At 35.3% G+C, this 25,554-nt stretch overlaps 3 protein-coding genes across 10 annotated transcripts; 2 read left to right on the top strand and 1 right to left on the bottom strand.

Moving 5' to 3' along the window:
• Positions 1-3,487: 3,487 nt before the first annotated feature.
• On the bottom strand, positions 3,488-23,071 carry LOC136222232 (beta-galactosidase 8). Of its 8 annotated transcripts, none has more exons than XR_010685547.1 (22): positions 22,524-23,071; positions 22,326-22,421; positions 22,104-22,216; positions 21,910-21,976; positions 21,711-21,803; positions 21,354-21,497; positions 21,127-21,215; positions 20,920-21,025; positions 20,748-20,835; positions 20,421-20,539; positions 19,598-19,759; positions 17,679-17,881; positions 17,480-17,589; positions 16,284-16,393; positions 16,021-16,131; positions 15,775-15,876; positions 15,212-15,423; positions 14,802-15,138; positions 14,556-14,714; positions 9,451-9,705; positions 5,478-5,613; positions 3,488-3,739 (listed from the first exon to the last, which is right to left on the bottom strand). XR_010685547.1 is itself a non-coding variant. In XM_066009784.1 (19 exons), the coding sequence occupies exons 1-19, from the start codon at positions 22,689-22,691 to the stop codon at positions 14,607-14,609; spliced, it is 2,538 nt and encodes an 845-aa protein (XP_065865856.1). In that variant the 5' UTR covers positions 22,692-23,071; the 3' UTR covers positions 14,339-14,606. The 8 variants fall into 8 exon arrangements, 1 of the variants encoding a protein (XP_065865856.1); XR_010685548.1 differs by having other exon boundaries at positions 5,569-5,613; XR_010685551.1 differs by lacking the exon at positions 5,478-5,613.
• Positions 3,602-7,173, top strand: LOC136222233 (uncharacterized). Its single transcript, XM_066009786.1, has 2 exons — positions 3,602-3,873; positions 4,912-7,173. Exons 1-2 carry the CDS (start codon positions 3,621-3,623, stop codon positions 5,622-5,624), a joined length of 966 nt encoding a protein of 321 aa, XP_065865858.1. The 5' UTR covers positions 3,602-3,620; the 3' UTR covers positions 5,625-7,173.
• On the top strand, positions 9,419-10,522 carry LOC136222621 (uncharacterized). Its single transcript, XM_066010364.1, has 2 exons — positions 9,419-9,713; positions 9,804-10,522. Exons 1-2 carry the CDS (start codon positions 9,419-9,421, stop codon positions 10,520-10,522), a joined length of 1,014 nt encoding a protein of 337 aa, XP_065866436.1.
• Positions 23,072-25,554: the final 2,483 nt, after the last annotated feature.

Genomic DNA, 25,554 nt, shown 5'->3' with positions numbered 1-25,554 from the left:
CACAAGCTTCGCATATGCTAATTAAATTCATCAAGTAAACCTAAACATTAACTTCGCAGGCTTCGCAAAAGATTGAATCTGCGAAGTCAGACGGGAGGGAGACAGACGCACGTAAATATTAAGGGTATTATAGGAAAGTCACACAAAATCAGTCTAGATATGTAGTAGGTTGAGTAAATGTGTTAAATATGTAAATGCGCCTCCCATTTGACCCATTTTTGTAATTTACCCACAAATAAATTCACAATAAAAAATGTTTTTGTCATCGTCGCCTAAGTGGAGGTAAAGGCGGTCTAGCCGGAGCCCAAAGCAGCTAAGAATCGTCTAGAGGAACTAATTGGAAAAAATTAAGATGAATTCTTGATTTCGAGCGTCTAGACGATGAATGCGGCTTTGGTTACGAACAGTGCAGAACGCCAAGAGATTTCAGCCCAAATGGATGGTCTCTCTGAATTGAGCATGAGCGGATAGCAGTGAGATAAGCCCCATCTTTTTTGGGACGATTTCAAAGAGGATTACAATTTGGTTTGGTGGTCCCATCGGAAGCAACAAATTGGGTGACAACTTGACGAGGTTGAATTATAGAATTCCACACTTAACAAAGGCAATGAGCCTTGCAAGTTGTATGAATAATGAACTAGCCAATTAGAACCAGGTCAAACTGTCACAAATCAGGATGCTAAACCTCCTTTTATCAGAAATGGGGCGGTAGGGAGATAGAGGAATGTCGAGATTTATTATAATTACTATGAAAAATATACTGCGAAACACCAAAATAAGAAATTATTTTCAATGTTATCAGAATCGGATCGGAGATCAAACCGGATTAGTGACTGGGTCACGGGTCACTTGGTCAGACCGGATGGTTCAGATTGGTCGAACCGGATGACGTAATAAATAAATAAATAATATTTTCTTAAATTTTATTTTTTTCCTTTTCTTAAATTATTTCCTTAAATTTTATTTTGTGTCATTTCCTTAAATTATATCATCAGATTAAATTATTTCCTTAAATTTTAGTTTTTTCCTTAAATTATTTCATCACATTAAATTATTTCCTTAAATTTTATTTTTTTCCTTTCCTTAAATTATGTCATCAAAGATTAATTATTTCCTAAAATTTTATTTTTTTAGTCTAAATCGGTGTGAACCGGGTTGACCGGTTCCCGGTTTAACCATCGGTCGAACCGGTCCACTACCGGTTCACTCCGGTTTTTTAAGAGTTAATAAATCCAGTCCAGCTCGGACCGGACTGCCTGCCGGTTCCCGGTCGAACCGGTCCGATCGGCCGGTCCGATCCGGGCTGGATAACATTGATTATTTTTGTAGGAACGGATTGAGGAGCATCAGTCATATACTATTGCATTCAATAAAAGCTAGCGATTTTTCAACAAATTAATTCTTAAGATCATGGAATTCTCTCTTAATGAGCCCTGGACAATTTAGATATCATGAAATTCTCTCTTAACGAACTCTTAATTGTTTGAGCAGGATAAGGAATGAAGAAGGTATAAGGTCTAGTAACAAGATTCAAACTTAGTGTGACACAATTATTATACTATATATATTTTTTTGTTATTTATCTGTATTATTAACACAGTCTGTTCCTCATCTCTAGCCTAGAATATAGGCTCAGTTATTGACTATAGTTGTTCACTACACTGAGCATTTGAGGGCGAGGTCCTAGAATGCCGGATTGAGACGGCTGCCGGCCTAATGTAGGATAAGGGCATGGAGGAGTCGCCCATTGTTGCGGTGGCGTCCAAGGGTAGGTGTATCCCCAAGGCAGAAGGACGGTAGTGGGACGGCTGCGACGACCGGTAGTGGTGGCGACTGCCTCTGCCGCGGTATGGACGTCCGCCGTGTCTGCCGCCACGGTACGGTGATGCGCGGGCTGTGTTGGGGGTGATGCGACGGCGCAGCGGCAGAATCGACGGAGGACGCGGTCAAGGCGACGGAATCAGATTGAGGTGGATTCTTGCGAGCACGGGCTGTTTCCTCAAGAATCAGCATGGAGCGAGATTTATGAAAGGAGGGAAGGGGGTCCCCATGTCTGATTTGAGTGCCAACGGTATCATACGCATCAGTCAGACCGGATTGAGTTGTAATACCATTTGATCATTGGTAACCGGACAATCCACATTTGATAATTGGTCGGACAGGGATTTGAGGTGCTGACAGTAGGTGGAGATGTCAGAAAAGTCACCGAGTTTGGTTTTTGAGAACTCTTGCTGAAGAAATAGGGCGCGGAAATTTTTGTTGTCTGAGAAAATCTCCTGTAGACGACTCTAGGCCCTGGCGGCGGTGGAGTCGGCTTCAATGATTGTATGTAGAAGGTCTAGGGATATGGTGCTATAGATCCATTGGAGAACAACGACATCAATACGAGACCAGAGGTCGGGGTTGGATTGCTGTAGAGAATTGGCGGAAGGGCTTGTGGGTGAGGGAGGAAGGATATGGTCCAGGACCTGGAATGCTTTGGCATGTAGTTTGAATACGGCGGCCCAAGTAGGGTAATGCCCTTTTTCTATGTCGATGGTTATTTTGATGAAGGTAGATATGTTGGATACGTTGAGGGAAAGATGGTGATTAGGGTTTGTGTCTGTGCTATTGATGTTCAAATTGGTTTTGGGCGGTGTTCCGGTGGTGGAGTTTTCTGTGTTGGTGCTCATGGCGGCGACGGGAAGAGAGGGGTAGTGGTTCGGGTTTTCTGGATCGGAGAAGGGAGGAAGCCGGAATCGGCGGCGGCGGCCGTAGATGGGAGGGAGGGAGTTAGGTGTTTCGGTGTAGGTAGGAAGAGAAGGAGAAGATTATGGTTAGAGTTAGGTTTCTGATACCATGTAACAATATGATTCTCAGTGATTGTTATTGATGAGTAATTTAGTATATATACAGAATACAGTTCACTTTGTAGTGAACAACTATAGTCAACAACTGAACTTATATTCTAGGCTAGAGATGAGGAACAGACTGTGTTAATAATACAGATAAATAACAAATAAATATATATAGTCTAATAACAATGTTGTGAAGATGATTTTGATATGGTGTTGTATTTGGTATGGCCTTGGTAATGCTTCACCCTCATTATTTTTGAACATGTTACTCTTTTCTTTATTAGCACTTCAAGTGCCCATTCGATAGGATGATCTGGCAGCATTTAGTATAACAAAAAAATCCAACTATTATTGCAAGATTGAAGTACACTTTTCCTTCTTTTCAGGAAGCTTTATGAATGTGAGCGTTTTGTAAGGGTCAACAAGGCCTTTATATATAGTTATGTTTCATAGCTTGAAAAAGGGTATTGCACTTGCACATGCTCATGCTCAATGCCAACATACTCGCATATATATAATATGAAGTCAACTTTTATTTTCTGGAAAAGCAAGCACAAAATACAAGTTTTGAAGAAGCTCCTTTGCAATGAGGTGAAGCAAACATAAATAAAACACTGTATTTCAACAAAATTAACAGAATGAGCTAGGTAGAAGCAAAGGATATTTTCCATTAATTATGGATAAAGGAAAATGAAAATCTGAATTATAAATATGAAGTTGAAATTGGGATATTTCATCTCAAACTAATTTGTTGAAACAAAACAAGGAAAATAGAAATTAAAGATGGGGAAGAGGATTTTGGTGCTTCTGTTTGTTGTGGTACTGATAAGCATTAAGGTTGCTGGATATGAAGAGGATTTTGATGATGTAAGTCCATCAAAGACAGGGCAAGAAAGGGCTTCCTGCAAAGTTAAAAAAGGATGTAGTAAAACACTTGTATGTCCTGCTCAATGCCCAACTAAGAAGCCTAAACAGAACAAGAAAAACAAGGGTTGCCATATTGATTGCAGTGGCAAGTGTGAGGCCACTTGCAAGTGTAAGTCTCCTACTCTTCCTTTAAAATTTCTACCTATGTTGCGCGAAAACTTTGATTTAAAGTGTTTCACATTTCATGAAATGTTTTAGAAACCGAAATTTTCGAAAAGAGCTATGATTTAAAATGTTTCACATTTCATGAAAGGTTTAGCTTAGAGGAAATATTTCCGGTCACGTTTCCGTAATTTAAGAATATTGGAAACTCATTTGGTAGGATGTAATGTATTTTTAGAAATAGATGAATGCTAATAACATGTTCATTAAATTCCCAATATTTTCTAGATAATCTTTTTTTACAAGCTTTTAAAATGAAAAAAAAAAACAACTTTTTCCTCTTCATTGTGGGACTTGTATGTAACTTTTTAAAAGTGATATAATAAACATACATCCTTATAGTTCTAGAAATTTATAGAAATGCTTAGTAAAAAAAGTTTGTGGTTTACCTTGTTAGCAAATAAAGACCGCTGATCTAAAAATTTACAAGTAGAGGTTTGTAATATGTTATGTTAACAAAATACTTTATTTTAAATTACACTATTAGATTCTAATGATGTGTATAATTCACAAAAAAAAAAAAAAAACACAACCCTCATTCAAAGCGTAAGCATAAATCATATGATTAACATTTCACTTTTTTTTTTTTACCAAATTGAAGCTTAATTTCATTTTACACAGCTACAATTCGATTTGGAAGGACATTGTTTTGTCGATATGTAAATATAATTTTTTAAAGACACAAATACCCTCGATTGTTATCGGAACTTACCTGTGTAATTTAAAATAGTGTGTTATGTGAATAGAAAATATCATAAATCTCTATTTACAAACTTTTAAACCACAGTCTGGTGTTTACAAATAAGACAAACCATGTATCTTTTTTGTACTTTTTCCTTTTTTATTATTCCATGTTTGTATTTCCAATATTTTCTACAAATATAATTTCCCTGTGTTTGTTTCTATTTCTGTTTTCACATTCATTTCCATTTCGGCTGGATATAGAAAAGGTTTGACATGCATATACATTTATATGGAATTTCAGGGAGAAAACCAAACTGCGACGGATATGGATCACTATGCTATGATCCTAGGTTTGTAGGTGGAGATGGAGTTATGTTCTACTTCCATGGAGCTAAAGGAGGAAACTTTGCAATAATCTCAGACAACAACCTTCAAATCAATGCACATTTCATAGGAACAAGACCACAAGGAAGAACCAGAGACTTCACATGGGTTCAAGCACTAAACGTCATGTTCGACGAACACAACCTAGTCATTTCAGCAAACAAGGTTACCCAATGGAGCCCTGATGTTGACGCCCTCACCGTGAGGTGGGACGGGAAACAAATGGACATTCCTGTCGAAGGCGAAACCGAATGGGGAAGTGAAAGGAAAGTTCAAGTGGAAAGAACAGATGATAAAAACAGTATAAGAGTGAAAGTTGAAGGTCTAGTTGAATTGAACATAAGAGTGAGACCAATTGGGAAAAATGAAAACTTAGTGCACAAGTATGAATTGCCTGAAAATGATGCCTTTGCTCATTTGGAGACACAGTTCAAGTTCAACAATTTATCTGACTTAGTTGAGGGAATTTTGGGGAAAACTTACAGGCCTGATTATGTTAGTTCTGCTAAGGTTGGAGTGCCTATGCCTGTTATGGGTGGTGAGGATAAGTATCAGACTCCATCTTTGTTCTCACCTCTTTGTAGAGCTTGCAGGTTTCAGATCAAATCTTCTGCTGTTGCTGCAATTTGATTCCATTACTAATCAAAGAATGTAAAAAATAAACATTTATATACTAATTGAGCATGTCTTTAATGTTTTTATAATAAGAAAAGGCTATCAAATTTGCCTATTACTTGTATTTACAAGAATGTAATTTGTTTTATTCATTTATGAATGATGTTATATGCATATTTTGATCATGATTTTGTCCCGTTATGCATTTTTGAGATGTTTCTTTATATACTGTAATGGTAAGGAGTGAGTGGTATCAAGGTAAAAGGTTGAGCAAGAAAAGGTAAAAGGTTGAGCAAGAAGATGACTATAGTAGCAGGAATGAATTGAATCCCACGCATTGGAAAATGAGAGAAAGTGATTGTGCTCCATCAGTGAGGTTGGTTTCTAATAGGGGTGAGGTCGGTTCGATCCAATCCGAAGATCTAAAAATCTATAAGATTCAACTGTACAATTTGGTTCCGTCCTAAAGAAAAAAAATCAACGATTCCATCCTATTATGTGTCTTTTTATTCGGATATTCGATCAATCTCCAACATATTTACTCAATAATATTAGGAATTTGAAAATCTCAAGAATTGTACTAATGTAAGTCAAAGATACAATAAGTTCAGTCCTAAAAAAAAAAAATCAATAATTCAATCCAATTCTAGATATTTTTACTCGGGTATTCAATCCAGTTCAAAAATCTCTAAAATTGCCCCTCACCCCTACAAAGCCGGGAGACCCAATAGGCTGGGTTTAGACCAAAATAGACAATACTTACGTGGCATTGGGTCAGACAGTTAAATATAAGCTCTGATGGTGTTATATAGATAGGTAAAACTTAATCATACTTCCCAATAATTAAGTGCCTTTTATCAATTCACAGACAGTTAAATATAAGCTCTGATGGTGTTATATAGATAGGTAAAACTTAATCATACTTCCCAATAATTAAGTGCCTTTTATCAATGCAAATTGACAATTCAAACACAGTTTATGCAATGGAGGAATGGAGGGGAACCTAATTTAATATTCATGGTCAGTAAAATAACATTAATTCCTTTCCAGGAAATTTTATAATGAATGAAGGTGTCAGTAAATGTTGATGATAAGATTAACAATAGCATTAATTATGATCTTAATTAAATAATCAGGTGAATTGTGATTGCCACATGTATGCAACATCATAATTAACCAGGTTGATTTGATTAATTAAGAACCCAGGATCTAAAAGTTTACAATCTTAAAAAGAGAATTAAAACTTTCTCAAAATTCAAGAAGATTCGAAATGCACATGATAATTGTAATTTAATTACCCAAAAGGCCACCACATTTTCAGATCTTAAACACCTATAATTGGTTTAATTTATGGGAGGGATCCTATGTATTGAAACTTGTTCTATTCACATGAACATGCATGGAATAAAATTTCAACAGTTTTTTCACGGAAAGAAATCAATTGATTTGAAGATTAAGGACCAATAAGAGGTCCATAAGAAATTTATTTCTCGAATTTCAATGTGTACAACATATTTTAATCGAAAAAAACTTCTTTAAATATATACGATCATTCTCGCCTATTAAATTTATCTATCTGTAACCTACCAGCAACAACAAATAATAAACGGCTAACACAATAATAGAAAACAATAAACCACAACCCTAACTCTGGAATTCATAATAGTTTTAAAATAGAAGGTAAAAGGTACATTTTATGTTTATTTCAATCCAATAAATTCTTTAGCGAATATACATATATTATCTTAGTTAAAATCAAGAGAAATCACTATTGCTTAGCAAATTGTGCCTTTTTTCATATATTTATATATATAAGATTATGTTTAAACAAAAATAACTTATGGCAGTTCCACATGCTTAAGAGTTGTAAATAATTAGATCCTACTAGGCATTAATTAAGAAGTCAAATTCACTTAGACCCTTTTCTCATTTCATTTTTGGGGTACATAAAATTAAGCTTTAGGATGCCTTAAGGTTCAAGATAATTAAATCTTGAAAATTGGGATGAACTTTAATTTATTTTCCTGGTTTTAGTTTATGGCTGTAATTGAGCCGAGCTGAGCTTTAACCTGCTCATGCTCGGTTTGGTAGAAAATTAACGAACTTGACCCGAGCTTTGAGTTGAGCTCAAAATTCTATTCGAGCTCGGCTCATTAAGAAAACTAATTGTTTGTGGGCTACTCACGAGTAACTCGTTATCTTATTCATGAGTTCTACTCACGAACAGCTAATTCTATTAATGAACTTTGCTAGCGAACAATTCATTAATTATATTCATAAGTAAGCGACTCGTGAACATTTCTCCATTTATAGAATAATAGAAATACTATTAATAAAAAAAAGGGTAAATTTCAAATAAAACCCATGTGGTTTCACTAATTTTCAGATAAAGGACTGTGGTTTACTTTTTGTCAAAACGAAGATTGAGGTTTCGCACTTGGATTAATGCTATTAAAACCATCTTTAACGACCTGAAAATGAAAATTTTCAAGAATTAAAGTTGTTCAATGTCATATTTTTATGGAACTACATTTTCGATTTTCAAAAATCATCTTTTTTGGAACTCTCTCTCTCTAAACATTAACTTTCTCTCTCTTTACCAAACATCATCTAAATAATCTCAAAATAAAAAAGTTGAAGAATTAAAGTTGTTCAGAATATTAGTAGTTCTTAAAATATGTCATTTTTGAAATCGTCAAGGGTGATTTCAATAGTATCAATAAAAAAAGTCCTTATTTTGCAAAAGTTGAAAACCTCAATCTTCGTTTTGACAAAAAGTAAACCACAGTCCTTTATCTGAAAATTAGTGAAACCACAAATAGTTTTATTTGAAATTTACCCTAAAAATAATAATCAGACTGAGTTTGCTCACCAGTCTGTTCATGAACATTATAATCGAGTTTGTTCACGAATCTGTAACCGAATCTACTCATAAGCTTTCAAAATGAGTTTCGCCCTACTCAAGTTCGACTCGTTACGAATTGAGTGTCAAAATCGTGCTCTAAGCTCACCTTATTTATAAATGAGCCGAACACGGTCGAACTTTTATTGAGCCGAACACCAAACCGCTCATGAACGACTCCGGCTCATTTACAGCCTATTTATTTCCATACAAGTAAAAAGAATTTGGTGATTGATAATCCTAAAAGCAATGTCAAATGGGATCTAGTTTAAATTTTTCTTCTTCTTTTCACTTCATTTACTTTGATTTCTTTGAATAAAATTCAATATAATAAGTAACCAGTGGATGCATGTAAGCATGATGGCTCACCCTTTCAACTCTACTTTATTTTATTTTATTTTTTCTGAAAGAGAACAAATTAAATCCTACTCTTAAACTACTCTAATTCCTATGTGCCCAATACAGTAAAGAAAAATAAGAAATCCTAATGAATTTAAAAAAAGAAAATAATCTCAAATTATCAGAAGTTGCACTAGTGGGGAACTATTTAAATGCAAATCATACTTAAAAAGACCTGTTCAAGTCATGAAAACTTGTTTTCTGAAACTGAAGCAAAGCCTACAAATTAACTTTTAATTAAGTTTTAACAACTAACTACATAGTCATCATCAATTTGGTCAAAAGAATTACTAGCACACAAGAGCTGTTCACACATTTATTTTTTGCTAATGGGAAGAAGCACATTTCACAGTAAATTAAGCCTTAATCTAAGGCATAGCCACCCATTCCACCTACTCATTCCTTTTATATATAATACCCCTCTAATCTCTTTCCAATTCCATCACTTCTCTTTACTCACATTCCTCAAAATCAACCTAAGCAGAGGTTTAACATACTAATCAAAGCCATGGATAAAGGAAAGTTGGGTGTCATACTCACTTCTTTACTCGTCTTCATATTCATTGAGGTTCGTGTAGCTTTCGGTGCCACAAAATCTCCATATGATGCTGCTATAACACATTATATCATGTTGCGAACATTACCTTCAGGCCATGAACGAGCTTTCTGCCTAGCCAGAGGGTCGTGCCTACGCAAGACCCTCGTCTGTCCAGACCAATGCAAAGTGAGGAAGCCAAAGCAAAACAGGAAGCAAAAGGGATGCTTCTTGGACTGCAGCAGCAAATGTGAAGTCACCTGCAAATGTAAGCCTTCCATTTTCGATAGCATGTGAAAAGAGTAATATATATTGTAGTTTCCTTTTTTTCAATCGTTTTATGTTATGTTTATAACAGGGAGAAGACCTAATTGTAACGGATATGGCTCTCTATGTTATGATCCCCGGTTTATCGGTGGTGATGGTGTGATGTTCTACTTCCATGGAGAAACGGGTGGAAACTTTGCTATTGTTTCTGATGATAACCTGCAGATCAATGCACACTTCATCGGTACTCGACCACAAGGAAGAACTCGTGACTACACATGGGTGCAAGCACTCTCTGTCATGTTTGATACTCACACACTAGTCATTTCAGCAAGGAGACTATCACATTGGGATGCTAATGTTGATGCACTTATAGTAACATGGGACGGGGAAACTGTCCAGATACCGACTGAAGGAGAGGCGGAATGGAGGGCTAATGGTGAAGATAGAGAAGTTGCAGTTGAAAGAACTGATGACACGAACACTATCAAAGTCACAGTTTCTAAGTTGTTGGAGCTAAATATAAAGGTGAGACCTATTGAGAAAGAAGAGAACAGGATTCATAACTATCAGCTGCCAGATAATGATGCTTTCGCTCACTTAGAGACACAGTTCAAGTTTTTTAACTTGACAGATGATGTTGAAGGAGTTTTGGGTAAGACCTACAGGCCAAATTATGTTAGCCCTGTCAAGATTGGAGTTCCTATGCCCATGATGGGAGGAGAAGACAAGTACAAGACTCCATCCCTCTTTTCACCTCTTTGTACGGTTTGCAGATTTCAAAGAGAGAACGGCTTTCAAGCTATTTAGGAAATAGTCATAACAGAAGATAATGGTAAAATTAAAAAAAGAAAAGAATTTTGTGTGTAGTTGTATTTGCTTTTGGGTCCTATAAGCTTTGTATTTTGATTTAAGGGAATAAAAATTTGACATTGTTATTAATTTAGTAAAGAGTTCTTAATTTGGAAATAGAATAGAGTACTGCACAAAACAATTATAGAGATAGTTGTAGATTGAAAGCATTTGTTACTAATTGCCAGCAAAAGGAATATCTAAAACAATAATCTCCTCATTTTTTCTAATGCAAGAAAACAAAATCGAAGTATTTGTGGGTATTTGACTGTATTTCGATTAGTTGCTGATAAAAGTTAAATCCCAAAGAGAGAACAAATATCATGTTCAGAAAAGAGACTGATAAAACATAGAGAATTCAACATGGAAGAGAAAATATTACATTAATATTAATATAATAAAGTTGTTCTTGACTCTGCATGTCTTAAACTAGCAGCAAAACTAAAATATGCAATATTTTTCAATTCTAGATTCCATAATATCTAGCAAATTGGAATAAGAGAAAAATTCAATCTCTTAAATTACAAATAAATTCAAGCCAGTGAAAAACAGAAAGCAAAAGGGATGCTTCATTGACTGCAGCAGGCAGCAGCAAATGTGAAGTCACTTGCAAATGTCAGCCTTAAGTTTAGGATAGTATGTGAAAAGAGCTATTCCTGTTGGAGTTTTTTTTCTTTTTGCTCCTTTTATGTTATGTTTATGGAAGGGGGAAGACCTAATTGTAATGGATATGGCTCTCTATGTTATGATCCTCAGTTTGTTGGTGGTGATGGTGTGATGTTCTACTTCCATGGAGAAACATGGAAACTTTGTTACTGTTTCCAATGAAAACCTGCAGATCAATGCAGTTTATTGGTACTCGGCCGCAAGGAAGAAATAGTGACTACATATAGGTGCAAGAGGCACTTGTAGTAACAACGGGATGGGGAAACCGTCCATATACCAACAGAACAAGAGGCAGAATGGAGAGCTCATGCTGAAGATACAGAGGTTGCGGTTGAAAGAACCAATGACACTATGATGTGCTTAATGGACAACCATTATTTTGGGATTTCATTTATATATTTGGTTTTGGAGCTTCATTGGAGCAATTTGTAGCTTAAAAGTCTCATTTTTGTGGTTATATGATGGACGAAGGAACAATCTGGGCGAACAGGAAGAAACTTTTCCTGCTGGAGCTGAATCACTCTAATAGGCCGGATCTGGATTGATACACGTTTAGGAGAAGGACATGGAGAGCAAGTTACATAAGGAGACTTGGTTGATGAGCTTTTTTAGGATCTTTAGTGCCAGGAGACTTGGCTGAAGTGAAATTCATGGAATAGACCTTGAATCTACACGTTTCACATCATTCATGCTTAAATATGAAGAATTTGTACTAGAATTTCCTGTTCGAGAAGTATCCTAGCTTGTTCCCTTTTTCCATTCCACACATCTACTTCTGTTTTATGTTGTTTATGTTTTATCTTTACTATTCTGTATAAAATCACTTTAAAAGAATGACCTTTAAGTAAGAACGAACAGACTGTTCGTTAAGAGTTTAGACTTCTGATTCAATCGTTCCCTGTGGAGAGGATACTCAATTTTCACCCGTTTTACCTGGAGCCAGTGTCACTTGTAAGAACAACACTAACACTGTCAAAATCAACAGTTTCTAAGTTGATGGAGCTAAATATAAAGATGAGACATTTATGAAATTAGAATTGGTTGACTTGCCTTTTATATATTTATAATTTTCAAATTATTATTGTGGTATTTCTCCACACAAGGCAAATAGAACAGAGTACCACATAAGGAAAAAAAAAATTATACACAATTGTAAACTGAAAGCATTTGTTACTAATTACTAACTATAAAAATATCTAATACAACAACGACAACAGGAAACACGGATCTCTTCATTTTTAGAACAATTGCAAGATAAGTAAATGGGAGCTGCCTCTAAATATTTGTGGATATTTTGATTATTTGCTGATAAAAGTAAGATCCTGATAGAAAGTAGATATCATGTTTAGAAAAGGAGACTGACAAAATATGGAGAATGTAACATGGAAAAGAAAAAATTACACTAATATTAATAAGAAAGTTGCTTCTGACCCTGCATGTATTCAACTAGCAGCAAGACCAACACATCTTGAGAGGTTCTAATTCTATCTTAAATAACATCTAGCAGGATTGGCACAAACAGTATTCTAAAAATCAGCCCAGGCAGCCACCCAGGCGAGGATTTTTACAACACCAGCCCGATTTCCTCAAATCGGACAGTGTAAATCTATGAAGCATGGACTCTTCCCCGGGGTCGCCGTGGCCGAGTCGGACTCGCCGGACTCGGGGACTCGGCGGGGACACGGCGGGACACGGCCGGACACGGCGGTGACACGGCGGGGACACGGATGGGGACACGGATGGGGACACGGCTGGGGTAAAAAAAAGTTAAAAATTAGGGTTTTTTTAAAATTTTTTTATAAAATTTAAGGATCAATTATGCAATTTATCAAAAATCCTAAATTATAATCTGATTTGTGATTTAGCATGTTTTTTATATATTTTTATATCTAATATATATATAATTAATTATATAAAATTTGCCGTGTCCCCGCCGCACCCGTGTCTCATATTTTCTAAAAATGCCGTTTTCCGTGTCCGCACCCGTGTCCGTGCTTCATAGGTGTAAATAGGTTTACTGATTTTTCGCTGCCTGGGCGAACCTAGGTGGCCCCAGGTGACCCTGTTTTAAAAACTAGCCCTTAAATTTTATGTCAACTTTTTCAATTTTAAATAAAATATTAAATAACCTAAAACTAAAAGAAAAGACCTAAAACTATCAAATGCTATTTTTAGGGATATTAATGTTATTTTGTTGGCACATTTTTATTTTTTAAGGGCATTAATGTAACAAATATATATGTTTTCTATCTTAAATCTTTTATATTATTATTTTTACATGGTATAGTTTATATTTTAATTGTATATAGATAATAATTGATTCATTAAAAATACAAAAATGTAAATCCTGATTAATCTCCAGAGGTCCTGTCCGCCCGATTAGCGCTTTTACAACCTTGGGCACAAGAGAAATTTAATCTCTCAAAAGTACAAAAACAATCAAGCATAGTACTGACATGTATTTTAATCAAACCACTGAGTCCCTTTGCCTTTATTTATTTCGGCAAGATAGATGACAAATGTTTTACAATAAATATCTGATTGTTTCGGTCTATCAGGTATGTACAATTCCTTATAAGGAATTTTTTGTAATTAATAGACTCTAGTATGGAAGATACTATAGCCAAAAAAAAAATTTGGTAGATCAAGTTTCTTAGAATACAAGCAACTCCTCCATTGTAAACAACAAAATAGACATTCTTTTATTGAAGTGTGTATTAAAGGCCTTACTCACCCTAAAAGCTACCTCAAAGGAGGAGGATTGTCTCACATAGGAGTCATTTAGCTACCTAAATAGCATTGTCACAATACAAATCGAGATTAATCTTATTCTATCCCTCTTATTCTATCCCCACTACCCTAGTGTATTCATCAGAATTTGTTGTTTAATGAATTGGTACTAGTTTTCCAAAAAAATAAAAATAAAGCCGCTTCTCATTTCTTAACAATCAACTATTGTTATCCATATGCAGTTAAGAAAGCAAGAAAACCATGAGATGATATAGTTGAAGTGTTGCAAAGTTCTCATTTAGAATGGTACGAATCAATTGCTTCAACTATGTATTTCTTACTTCTCTACCACTGTTGAGTTCCAAGTTGCATAAATACTATCAGGAAAGTCAGTGTTTTATTCTCTTCTAAAACTGGAATTTCAATACTTCCATTGCTGCCTAAAATGGCTGGTAAAATTACAATTTTTGCTCCAATACGGGCAAACATCATCATTTTTCTTTAGGCAAGAAATACAATAGCGAAGGACAAGGCAACTTTCCTTTTTCTGGTACCTTCTATAACTAGTTGAATGCTTATTTAATTTGACACTTACTTGGAGGGGTTTGTTACTGTCCTATTTCAAGTGAATGCTTTGAGCCACATCTCATGTACAGGTTGCTTCTACTGCTAAACTCTTTCTCACTGCTACACATGGGTCACCAAACGTACTGATAGACACTCCAACTCTACAGCTTTTTGATCCCACACAAGCCTGTAAAATTAGCTTTAGTTTGATCCATCCTGTACAAGTTCATAGTTGATATATGCAGCTGCTTTGAGAAATTGAACAGGGTTTTACCTTCTTTACAACGGAAAGAGCACTAGTGCTACTGCATTTTCCGTGACTGTAAGTACCACAACTTCCCTGTGGAGTTCCAAAACTTGCAAATTTGATTGAAGAAATAACTTGATTGGGATGTGGGCACTCTAGTGATAATACAGGCCCTGATTTCGTTCTTGCTTCTGAATCTTTATTCCACATATCTACAGGTTGGGGGTGGATTTCTGACACATGTGCACACAAACTTCCAACCTGCTTTGTAGCAAAAGCTATCTGTGTTGGATCCCCTCCTACTTCCTCAAATAAAACGAGAGTGTTACCGCTTGATTTCACCCATGACCGAGGTACATGGTACCTGCAAAATTTTGTTCAGATCAGAACCAAAGCTTTTGAGAAACCTTCCCAAGTGATCTTGCATCAACACTTACAATGTCTGAGAAGGCTTTCCACAGTGCTTGCGGCATTTGTCTGCATTGTAAGCTCCTCTGTAATTGCAAGAGTCGGTGCATCCACTGTTTGGAGCTATATTGGTTGGCCAATAACGTCCAATGCTCTGTCCGTTAACCCATGCCTCACCCTTAACCATTCCAGTGAAATCAATCGCAATGGGCTCATCACCAGAAGGTGCATCGAAGTTGGTCTGGATCACAGTTAGTGCAAGTCGTTAGTTTCTAAGAACCTGATACTACATAGTTCAAGAAATCTCTCATCTTTGTGAGATAAAAGAACAAAGGAATGGTCCCATAATAAAAAGCTTTTGTATAAACAACAAGATTTACAATACAGTTTCGACTAAAAGTTCATCAAAGACATGCACACAAAACATGTAAGTATGATAATAAACTTATCTTAGTTCACTATGTGGAATGAATGCTACGAACTGAACAAGCAATGACATTAACAAAAGCATGAGCCGATTTCCTCTTGCTATTTCGAGAAATGCCTACGCTTAGTTAAAATTGACAACCAGAAGGATAGAAGTATGAATTACCTTGTACCATATCAGAGGCTGATTCTTAGGCAAGGTAGGCTTTGAATCCCATTGTGAAGAACTTCCACTAGGAATCCCTGAGTCTTCTCCTTGAAGTCCAATCTGCACTCAGAATATATAATGTAATTTAATTACTCTTCTTTTTTGGTCCTTGAATATTTTAGGTTGCAAAACTTAAGCTAGCCCCATTCCTATTACTATCGAATGAACTATCTAGTTGTATTATAATGTGAGGAATAAAGAGACCTGATATGTCCACTGCTGGGATGAGAGATCAACAGTACTTCCATTTTGCCCTTTCAGCTTTACAGGACCAGTGATCCCAGCACCCGCCAACTCATAAAAAGCTCCATAATTCTGAAACATAATATAGAACTTTTAGCCATTAAGATTTGAAGCTTGAAATTTCTTTATCTAAGAGACATCATATTCAGTCAAAACAAAAGCCAACCCACTAGAACACATTCCACTTTCGTGGTTGCAAAATAAATTTTATCAAGGGGACTGACCTGAAGCCCCACAGTCAAACTTAGCAGATCAATAGTGTTTTTCCCATTTGTTAGTGTGACGGGTATTTCCACAGAAATCTTAGGATTGCTACTCGTGCCTGTTCCACTCCCTGTACAAGCAAAGGTTGCTATTTATTGCAGCTGTTCAAACAAGAAACTATTGCAGATCCTCTTAGCAAATTTCAAGTGTACAGTTGCATAAAATTTTCTGCTGCATCAAACTTCATTTTTCTGAAATTTCATTTCAGTTTGCACAGCAACCAAGAGAGTACAAGATGAAAACGTTAGAACTACCATAGCAAGCAAACACAATTGGTGTGCCTGGTGATGGCTGAGAGGCATTGTATTTTTCATAGTTTCTGATGCAATTTATTTTGCACCAGATAGCATCAGTTGACCTTAATCATTGTGATACCAAAATACTTCAAGGAACTTGGAATCAAATCAATATTAAAGTAGAAATGCAGAACGGGACTTTAATTTCTTTTCTTCTTAATCAGAGAGATATTTTGCAAGGAACAGAGAGGTTTGCTCCAAGGAAGAACTAAGATAAATTGTGCATCAAACAACAAATCAAGCAGAAGAAGATGAAAGGCTTATAAATCAAGTTTCCATAAAGTAGATGCCAAGGAATTTAAACCAAAAGCTTAAGCTAATAGTTAAGGCCCAAGAATAGTTTTTATTATTATCTCTGCCACATCCCCTCACACAAATGCCTCCTAAGCTTAAAGCGTGGCCCATCCTACCATGTGTTGAAACTCCATCAATAAATGGGGCTGCCAGCATTCGAACCCTCGGCCACTTGGTCTAAGAGGCTGTGATACCATGTCAAGGAACCATTTAAAACAAAAGCTTAGGCTAATAGTTAAGGGCCAAGAACAGCTTTTGTTATTATCTCTGACATTTGAGAAACATAGTTCTAGGTAAAATCCTCAATTAGCAACCACGGGAACAGATGGCATGCTGGAACAATGCACACAGAAAAAGCATGCGAATTTGCCACCACGAACAAAGGGTAGCCAAGGGACATCCATATACCCATAGCACACTTGATTATCAAGAAATCTCTGCTTTTTGCAGAGATATTATTGGAAATGAGATGTTCCTTAAGTGGTATCAGGAATATCTATCCCAGCCTTGCAAACATTAAAAAAAAATTAATTTTTTTTCCATGATTTCCCATAATTTAAAGTCACCTGCAAGCTTTCCGTTAATAAAGGCATGAAAGGCATGTCCAAGAGATTCCACATGAAGAACGGTTTGAGATCCATCTTCTAGGAAAGGCTCATCACCTTTGACATTAGTGCTGCAAAAATACCAATTTAATTTTCATTCTAAAATGGAAATATACACCAAGATATAAGGAAACACAGTGAAAAGAAAAAACTTGCACACCTTAAAGAGTACCATAAGTAGTCACTTTTATCAGCTGTAGTATTTATCTGCTCCAACAGCCCAGATTTCACAAATGCATCCTTCTTTGAGATACCTATGGGTTCATGTATCCAGCTCCATCCAGATCCAACTGCCTTGGAGGAACCAATGTCACCCCACAGAGGTTGACGAGTGAAGGTTGGAATCACAGTGACAGAGTTGATCTGTTATGAGAAAGTTAGCCAACAACAACAACAAAGCCTTAGTCCCGAAATGATTCGGGGTCGGCTAACATGAACCATCATATAACACCGTGAAAATCAAGTCGTGTCAGCGACACAGATTCGCTCCCTCCACTCCGTCCTATCCACTACCATATTTTCCTCAATTCCCAATAAACTCATATCACTCTCGATCACCCTCCTCCAAGTTTGCTTAGGTCTTCCCCTACCCCTCACCACTACATCCCTTTGCCACTCTTCGGTTCTCCTAACCGGCGCATCAAGCGCTCTACGTCTCACATGGCCAAACCACCTTAGTCGGTTTTCTCTCATTTTATTCTCAATAGATGTGACCCCTACTTTTGTCCTAATTATTTCATTACGCACCCGGTCCTTTCTCGTGTGACCACACATCCATCTAAACATACGCATCTCCGCCACCGACATCTTATGGATGTGGCAGTGTTTCACTGCCCAACACTCCGTACCATATAACAATGCTGGTCTAATTGCCGTCCGGTAGAATTTTCCCTTCAATCTATTAGGCATGCCGGGATCACAAAGGAAACCCGTAGCACTCTTCCACTTCGACCAACCAGCTTTAATCCTATGAGCAACATCTCCATCTACTTCTCCATCCGTTTGGATAATAGATCCTAAATACCGGAAGCAATCCGAGGCCTGAACAACTCTCCCATCTAGGGTGATTGTCCCTGCCTCCCTACTCCTACGGCCGCTAAACTTACACTCCAAATGAAAAATTGGTTAGGCTACTGCTAAAGGGCTAAATGAAAAACAACAGATGCTTAACTGGTTCCATCATGTGAATAGTTAACAAAGTCAGCATAAATATATTTACTGGCATCCATAGCAACATCAATAAAGTAAATTCAACATAGTGCAAATGATTTTATCTTCAAGATTGGAATTCTTCATAGAAAACTAACTGTGCTAGATATATGGTACATAAAGTGTTTATGAATTATAACTTCCTCCAGCTCCAACTAGGTTCAGCCTAGAGTAGTTAGGTGGGGACGCAAATAGGTGAAGTGTGTGCTACGGGCCTCTTCAACTCTCACGTGTGAGGATGCAATAAAACAATAAGCACATTTCGAGTATATATATGTCATCGAACCAATTGAACTAAAAGCTTAAGTTGATAGTTAAAGGTTGCAAACCAATTCATATTAATATCTGACACACCCCCGCACACAAATGCCCACTAGGCTTGAAGCATGTACAACATAGGCCCATTGTACTATGTGTTGAAATTAAATCAACAAATGGGGTTTCGATGAATCGAACCCTTGATCACTTGGTCAAAGAGGCTCTCATACCATGTCATGGAACCAATTGAACTAAAAGCTCGGTTTCTTGACAATATACATCAACTGGTACAAGTATACAAGGTCGGGAACAACTTCTCTCCCCCTTCTTAATTGCAAAGTGCCAAAAGAAGTGCAGAGGTATGTTTGCTGATGCCATTATCTGTTAAAACAGAGAAAACTTGGCATGTAATATCCAGGTCTGTTTGCACATGACCTAAAGTTAATCCATTGGATATATGCTTTTTAAAGTGCCCATCAGTGTGCATCTTTCTGAGAAAGCATTCCTGATCACATCTTTAAACCAAACTATCTATGCTTATGGTGATAAAATAAAACTGAAGAATAGTAAATGGAAGAAAATAGATATGCGACAGAAACCAATTAGACAAACCTTTGCAGTATTCAGAACTACATTCTTACAGTCTGGTAGAATGCTCACAGACCATGCAGGCAAATTATATGAATTTCCATTGAAAGATACAGTTTTGTCAGAGGTGGCAACGTTGGCAAGAAATGCAGCACATGATCCTGAATCAGTTTTATAGACTGTCGCCTGAAAGAAAACTGAATTAGTACAAATTATAATTCATCCAAGCCTAAAAATCATACAACGTTCACAAGTCCATAATCTTCCAGTTTCTTGGTTCTGAAAACGAACAATGATCTATGTTGTCCAATATAAACATTAATACAAGCATATGACTAAAACTGCTTATACTCAAAACAACAAACAAAGTTAATCTGTCACAAGTACTAATCTTAAATACCCATCAAACTATATTAAGCTGAAGACTTAATATAAGGGAACCCGAAATCCCCAAGGATAAGTTTGAAGACCGGGTTGAAAGGCTAGAAATTTTGTGTCATCAGTTAATTTCGTAAGTTAAAGGATGAACATTCTTTCCTTTAATGTTTACTTAGAAGGTTAATGCTCCAATGACAACACTATCAAGCCTTGCGGAAAAATGGAAACCTTCTCTGACTTATTAATTTTTTAACTCTAATCATTTCATAGCATTTATAAATAGCAGGATACGAACACCTTGAGCCCTCTCCCTAGGGTGACAAACTAAGCAGAAGAAGCCATTCCTTAATGTTTGTCGTTTACTAGGATTGGAAACAATTTTGAGGCCTTGGAAGTCTCTACATACAAATATACTTGAAAATGGGAACGGCGCAATAAAAGTGAAATAAACAAATACATGAAGACCTACCTCCAAGTTTGAACCTAGAGATGTAGTTGTAGGATCAGTTGCCAGCAATGCTGCTTCACAAAGCTTTATGGCCTTATGCACATCTTTTAGGTGGCCCCACTTGGGTTGCCTAAGAAGTCCTGCAATATAGGCAAAATTCTTACATATGTAACTGGCAGGAATACTTGAATTGTTGAACTACAAGACAAGACAAGAAAGCATGATATCTCTTTTATAAAAAATTTACCATAATAAAATGAGAGCACATAGCCAACACATGCATCAAAAGATTGGCTGCAATTATTATGTCGGACAGCTTTCAAAGATAAGTGGTAGCAGAAGACTTACCATATTCGTCCAGAGGGGCATCATAATCATAGCTTGTAGAAATAAAGGGTCCACCAGTAGTACGGTCAAAGTTAGTTCCTCCATGGTACTGTGCATGACCGGCAAGTTTAAGTTAATATGGCATCTTTCATACTTCATTCTGATATCACATATTAAAGAACAAATTGCATACCATATAATAGTTTTGTAAAGTTCCACCTAGCTGGAAAAATCGAGCCACAGCAAAGGCAAGGTCTTCTACAGGTCTGTAGGGGACAGTGCCACCAAAGGAAAGAAACCTAGCATTTCAAATTTTCAGAAAGAGACAAGTTTTCAGCCATTCAAATAATAAAAAATGACATGTAATACAAAATAAATTTCAGAATCTATAGGTGCTGACCATCCACTCCAATTCTCAGTCCAGAATTTGGGTTTGTTATTAGAATTTGGGGTGAATTGGTCACAATAGAACCCATTACAGGTGTTTATCTGCAAATTCATCCAAGAAGACAAACAAAAAATATCATATAAAAGAGATAGGTGATGATCAGATTAACATAAAGGAGTGGCTACGAAGTAAGATACTATCTACTTTGATTAAGCATAAATTAAAGTGAAATAACTCACTATGGGATCAGGAGCATCTCTTTGCTGACACATGACCCAGGGCACACCAGTATCCAGAGAAATGGCCATGCCAGCTGCCCAGTTGATATAGGTTTTAGCAGCAGGGCCAAAAGCAGAATCAATGTTCCCATACTCGTTTTCAATCTGAAATTAAGGAAAAAGAAAGAAAATATATTCAAAAAACAATTGTAACAAAAAAAAGTTATTTGCTTCTAGAACACATAACATCCCATTGACGAAAAAGTCAAATAGTGATTATATTTATGATTTATTGTCTAATGATAAAAGAGAACCCACAAGTAGAACATGCATGATTTGGACACTATATCAAACGCGAATTTAGTTTTAAAATTCAACCTGTGATAGAATGATGGGTCCTCCTTGAGATGCATAAAGCTTCTCCTGCTTCATCATGTCCACAATCTTAGCCGTGAATCGCTGCATTTCCGTCTGAGAATAGAGAGATAGAAAGGGGAAAAAAAGAGCGAATAAAATCAGTAACGCACAATTATTAACACAAACCACCAATTACGCGACTACAAGGGTAAGTAAAAACCTTGAACGGCTCATTATCAGTTCGAAACTTGATTCCAGGTATAAAATGTAACCAGAGAGGAAAGCCACTGTTCAAACCCCCAAAAGAAAGAAAAATGGTAAAATTGAGAATCAAATTTCAAGAAATTATCAAAATTAAAAGAATAGAAATAATCATTGCTGAATAAACTATTTGAGTGAAATAACATGATGTACCCGTAATTCCATTCTGCACAAACATACGGACCGATACGAAGATGAACATAAAGTCCAGCTTCTGCTACTAACTTCACAAATTTTACCAGGTCGTATCTTCCTTCAAAATTAAACTGCAAAAATAGTCAATACACACAACAATCAGAGCCAAGTAATCCATAATTTTCTCCTTTATCAAACATAAAACTAACTATGGTTAATTAAACCAAAAAAAAAAACTACCTGGTTTTTAACTGGCTCGTGACCATTCCAGAAAACGTACGTCTCTATAACATCAAGGCCTCCATCTTTGGATTTCTGTATAAGGTCTGGCCACATCTACATCAACAAATGGGCATACAAATACATTAAACATTTCCTTTCACGAAAAGGAAACTTCTAAAGATGAAGTGTAAGAGAAGGGAAAAGAAATGAATAGACCTCAGGAGTGCTTCGAGGATAATGAATGGATCCAGAGATCAAAACACGGCGCTTCCCGTCGATCAGCAACGACCTGTGATCATATGTCACATTGGCGGCAAACGACGTCGTAGCAAGAACATCAAAGCACAACATTACCACCACTACCAGAATCTCCTTCTCTCTCATTTTCCTCCTCTTCCAAATTCAGTAAATAAAATACAGAAAAACAACAATATTCGTTTATCCTTTCCTTCCTCGAAACTGAATTGATAAATCTTCAACTTATTCCTATAAGTTTCTTCAAACAGTAGTGAAATGGCTTATAAAGAACAGTTTTCTTTGCTTACTAAAAAAAAAAATTTGCTTTAAGCTTTTACTTTAGCGAAAGCGTAGAGTGAACCAAAGAGGAGAAGTGTAGAATTAAACAATCTTAAGGGGGACGCGAGAAGCCATTAATGGTGTGCTTGAGTCATCTGATAGATGCTTGGAGTGTTGGAAGATAATGGCAGAGTTGTGAGCTGGGCAGCAGATAGAGTGTGTGTTTTGGACTAGAGAAGGGAGAGATGACACCGATAAAAAAAAGAAATTATATTGTGTAGCTCTAACCACCATAATACTATTGGTCCCGACCCAATCATTTAATGCCATGTCTCGGGATTATTATTCTTTTTTATTTGAACATTCTGTCTTGGTTTACAATAATGCTCAGATTAACCACTCTATTACCATTATGTTTAGTTTATTTAATTCTTTGTCATTCTGTCATGTGAGAAATTGTATATGATATTTTTTGGAATATACGTCACCGAATTAATTTGGAGGGTGATTTACCTATTTAAATCAATCATATAATACATTATATATTTAGATTTTTTTATTTGTGGCTTTTCAAAAATATCCAAATCGTTTTATCTTTCTTTTTCTTTCCTTTTCATTTTTCTTTTACGAATTGAAAGTATCTTTTCATTTTTTTCTTTCTTTTTTTTTCTCTCTTCGTTTCTTTCTTTTTGTTCGAATTCGAAAACAACATTTTCTTTGTAGAAATGATTTTTTTTTACATTTAAAATATTGTTTATTATCAATTTCAATGTCAAAAGACAGAAAGAATGTAAGTATCTACTGTATTTTTGTGATTTCAATGTTTTTAAGGTTTTATATTTTCGTGTTATTTGTTTTGTACGATTTTGTTTTATGGTTTAGTTTTTTTTTTAGCTATATTTTGTAAAATATAACTTAGAGATAGTTTAAAATGATAGTATGAAAACCATTTTTTTCAAAAAAAACAACTTCACATGATGAGTTGCTTCGCAATTTGTGAAAATCGCGAAGCAAATTCATGTACTGAAATTGTATTTTTTCAGAAAACGACTTTATATAATGAGTTTGCTTCGCTATTTGTTATGTGAAGTTGTATTTATAATTGTTTTTTTTTATCAAATTTTTTTTTTAATAGATGTAATAATGTATGGTGGCTTCTCCATTTTGTATTTATAGAATAAAATTGATACGTGGGTTGAAATAAAAATAATAGGATGGAGCATTTTTGGATATATAGTGCATGTGCGTGATATTTGCGCCATCACCTATCCATTTTTGTCCCGCCCAATGCAATAATAGTCATCCATTTCCTCTATTTTCTATTTTCTATTCAATCTTTCACTTTCATACTTCTAAATTTATCATTTTATAAAAAAAACAATCTTGAAGATGGGTCCCATATATATTACATAATCTCTTCACCAATATCTCTAAAACTTAGGTAAAATATATCATTTGGGCAATTTAAAGAATAATTTAATTTTTTATATATGTGGTATAGAATGATTATTTTAATACAATTATAGGATTTGTTCGTCTAAGTATGAACCGAATAAAATAGATTTAAAGAGTGCAAAAATTGAAAGCTTATAGTTGATATTTGAGCAGTGTATCTACTTTTTTTGGCCTAATAAAATGTTATTTTAAAACAAAAAAGAAATGATATGTTTGATTAAAAAAAAGGTGAGAAGATTAGTGGAGTAAAAGATTGAAAATATAATATCCATAAATCTGAAAACAAAAATGTAGAGACGTGGTATTAATAATTAGGATATGGATTTGTATATCGTCCTTTTTTTATTATCTCAATTGCATTTTCTGACTGACGAGTCCATAAATTAGTTTATGATGGAAAATTATGTAATCTTGTATGATAATTTATTAGATTATGTTAGATACAAAATTGCATAAAGATCAATTTAATAAATTTAATAGGTACAATAATCAATTGTTATTATTTAAAAATATATTTGTAGCCCACTTTCGTGTTTTCGTTAATTGGCTTCATGATTTTTTTAAGAATAAGTTCAAAAAAAAGTATCAAAATCTTAGATTTTGATACTTTGAGAAGTTTGGTTTTTTTTTTTAACAAAAATGATACTTGTAATAAAAAAAACTAGTAACACAACAATTAAACTCAATAGAAATTTTTGATATATCAATTGAAGTTGACGATGGTGGAAGTGTCCAATCAAATTTTTTTTGATATAATTCATTTGAAAAAAATTAAAAGAAAAAATAGCACGTGAAAATAAATTTTAAAATAGTATTCCAAATAAAACCCATTGTTTTCTCTCAAGGAAAAAAATTTCAATGAAAATAAATTTCAATGGAAATAGCAACTTAAATTTAGTATATTTATTAAAATAACGAAAATAAATACCAAAACAGATAAAAATAAGTGGACAAAAATTTCCTTTAATTTTAACCGTGTTACTAAAAATTATTTTTTTCTTTCTAATATTGAAAACCACCTGAACTATTTTATCATAAAAAACACTACAATTCTAAAAAAATATCAAGCCTCAAACCACATTTTTTTTAACTTATCATTTTCTTTATGATATTGAGTAACTAGTCTTTTTATTTTGTATAGTAAATGCCCCAAATTTGATGGGTCTCATCAAGGTTGTAATAAATGTTAGGCGCTAGTCGGACGGATAAGGTTATTAGGGATTAGTCGAGGATTAATCGGATTTGTATTTTTTATTTGTTAATCAACAAATTATTA

Source organism: Euphorbia lathyris, chromosome 3, assembly GCF_963576675.1.
Source record: "Euphorbia lathyris chromosome 3, ddEupLath1.1, whole genome shotgun sequence".
NCBI classification, from domain to species: Eukaryota; Viridiplantae; Streptophyta; class Magnoliopsida; order Malpighiales; family Euphorbiaceae; genus Euphorbia; species Euphorbia lathyris.
This window is presented reverse-complemented; position numbering and strand designations above follow the sequence as displayed.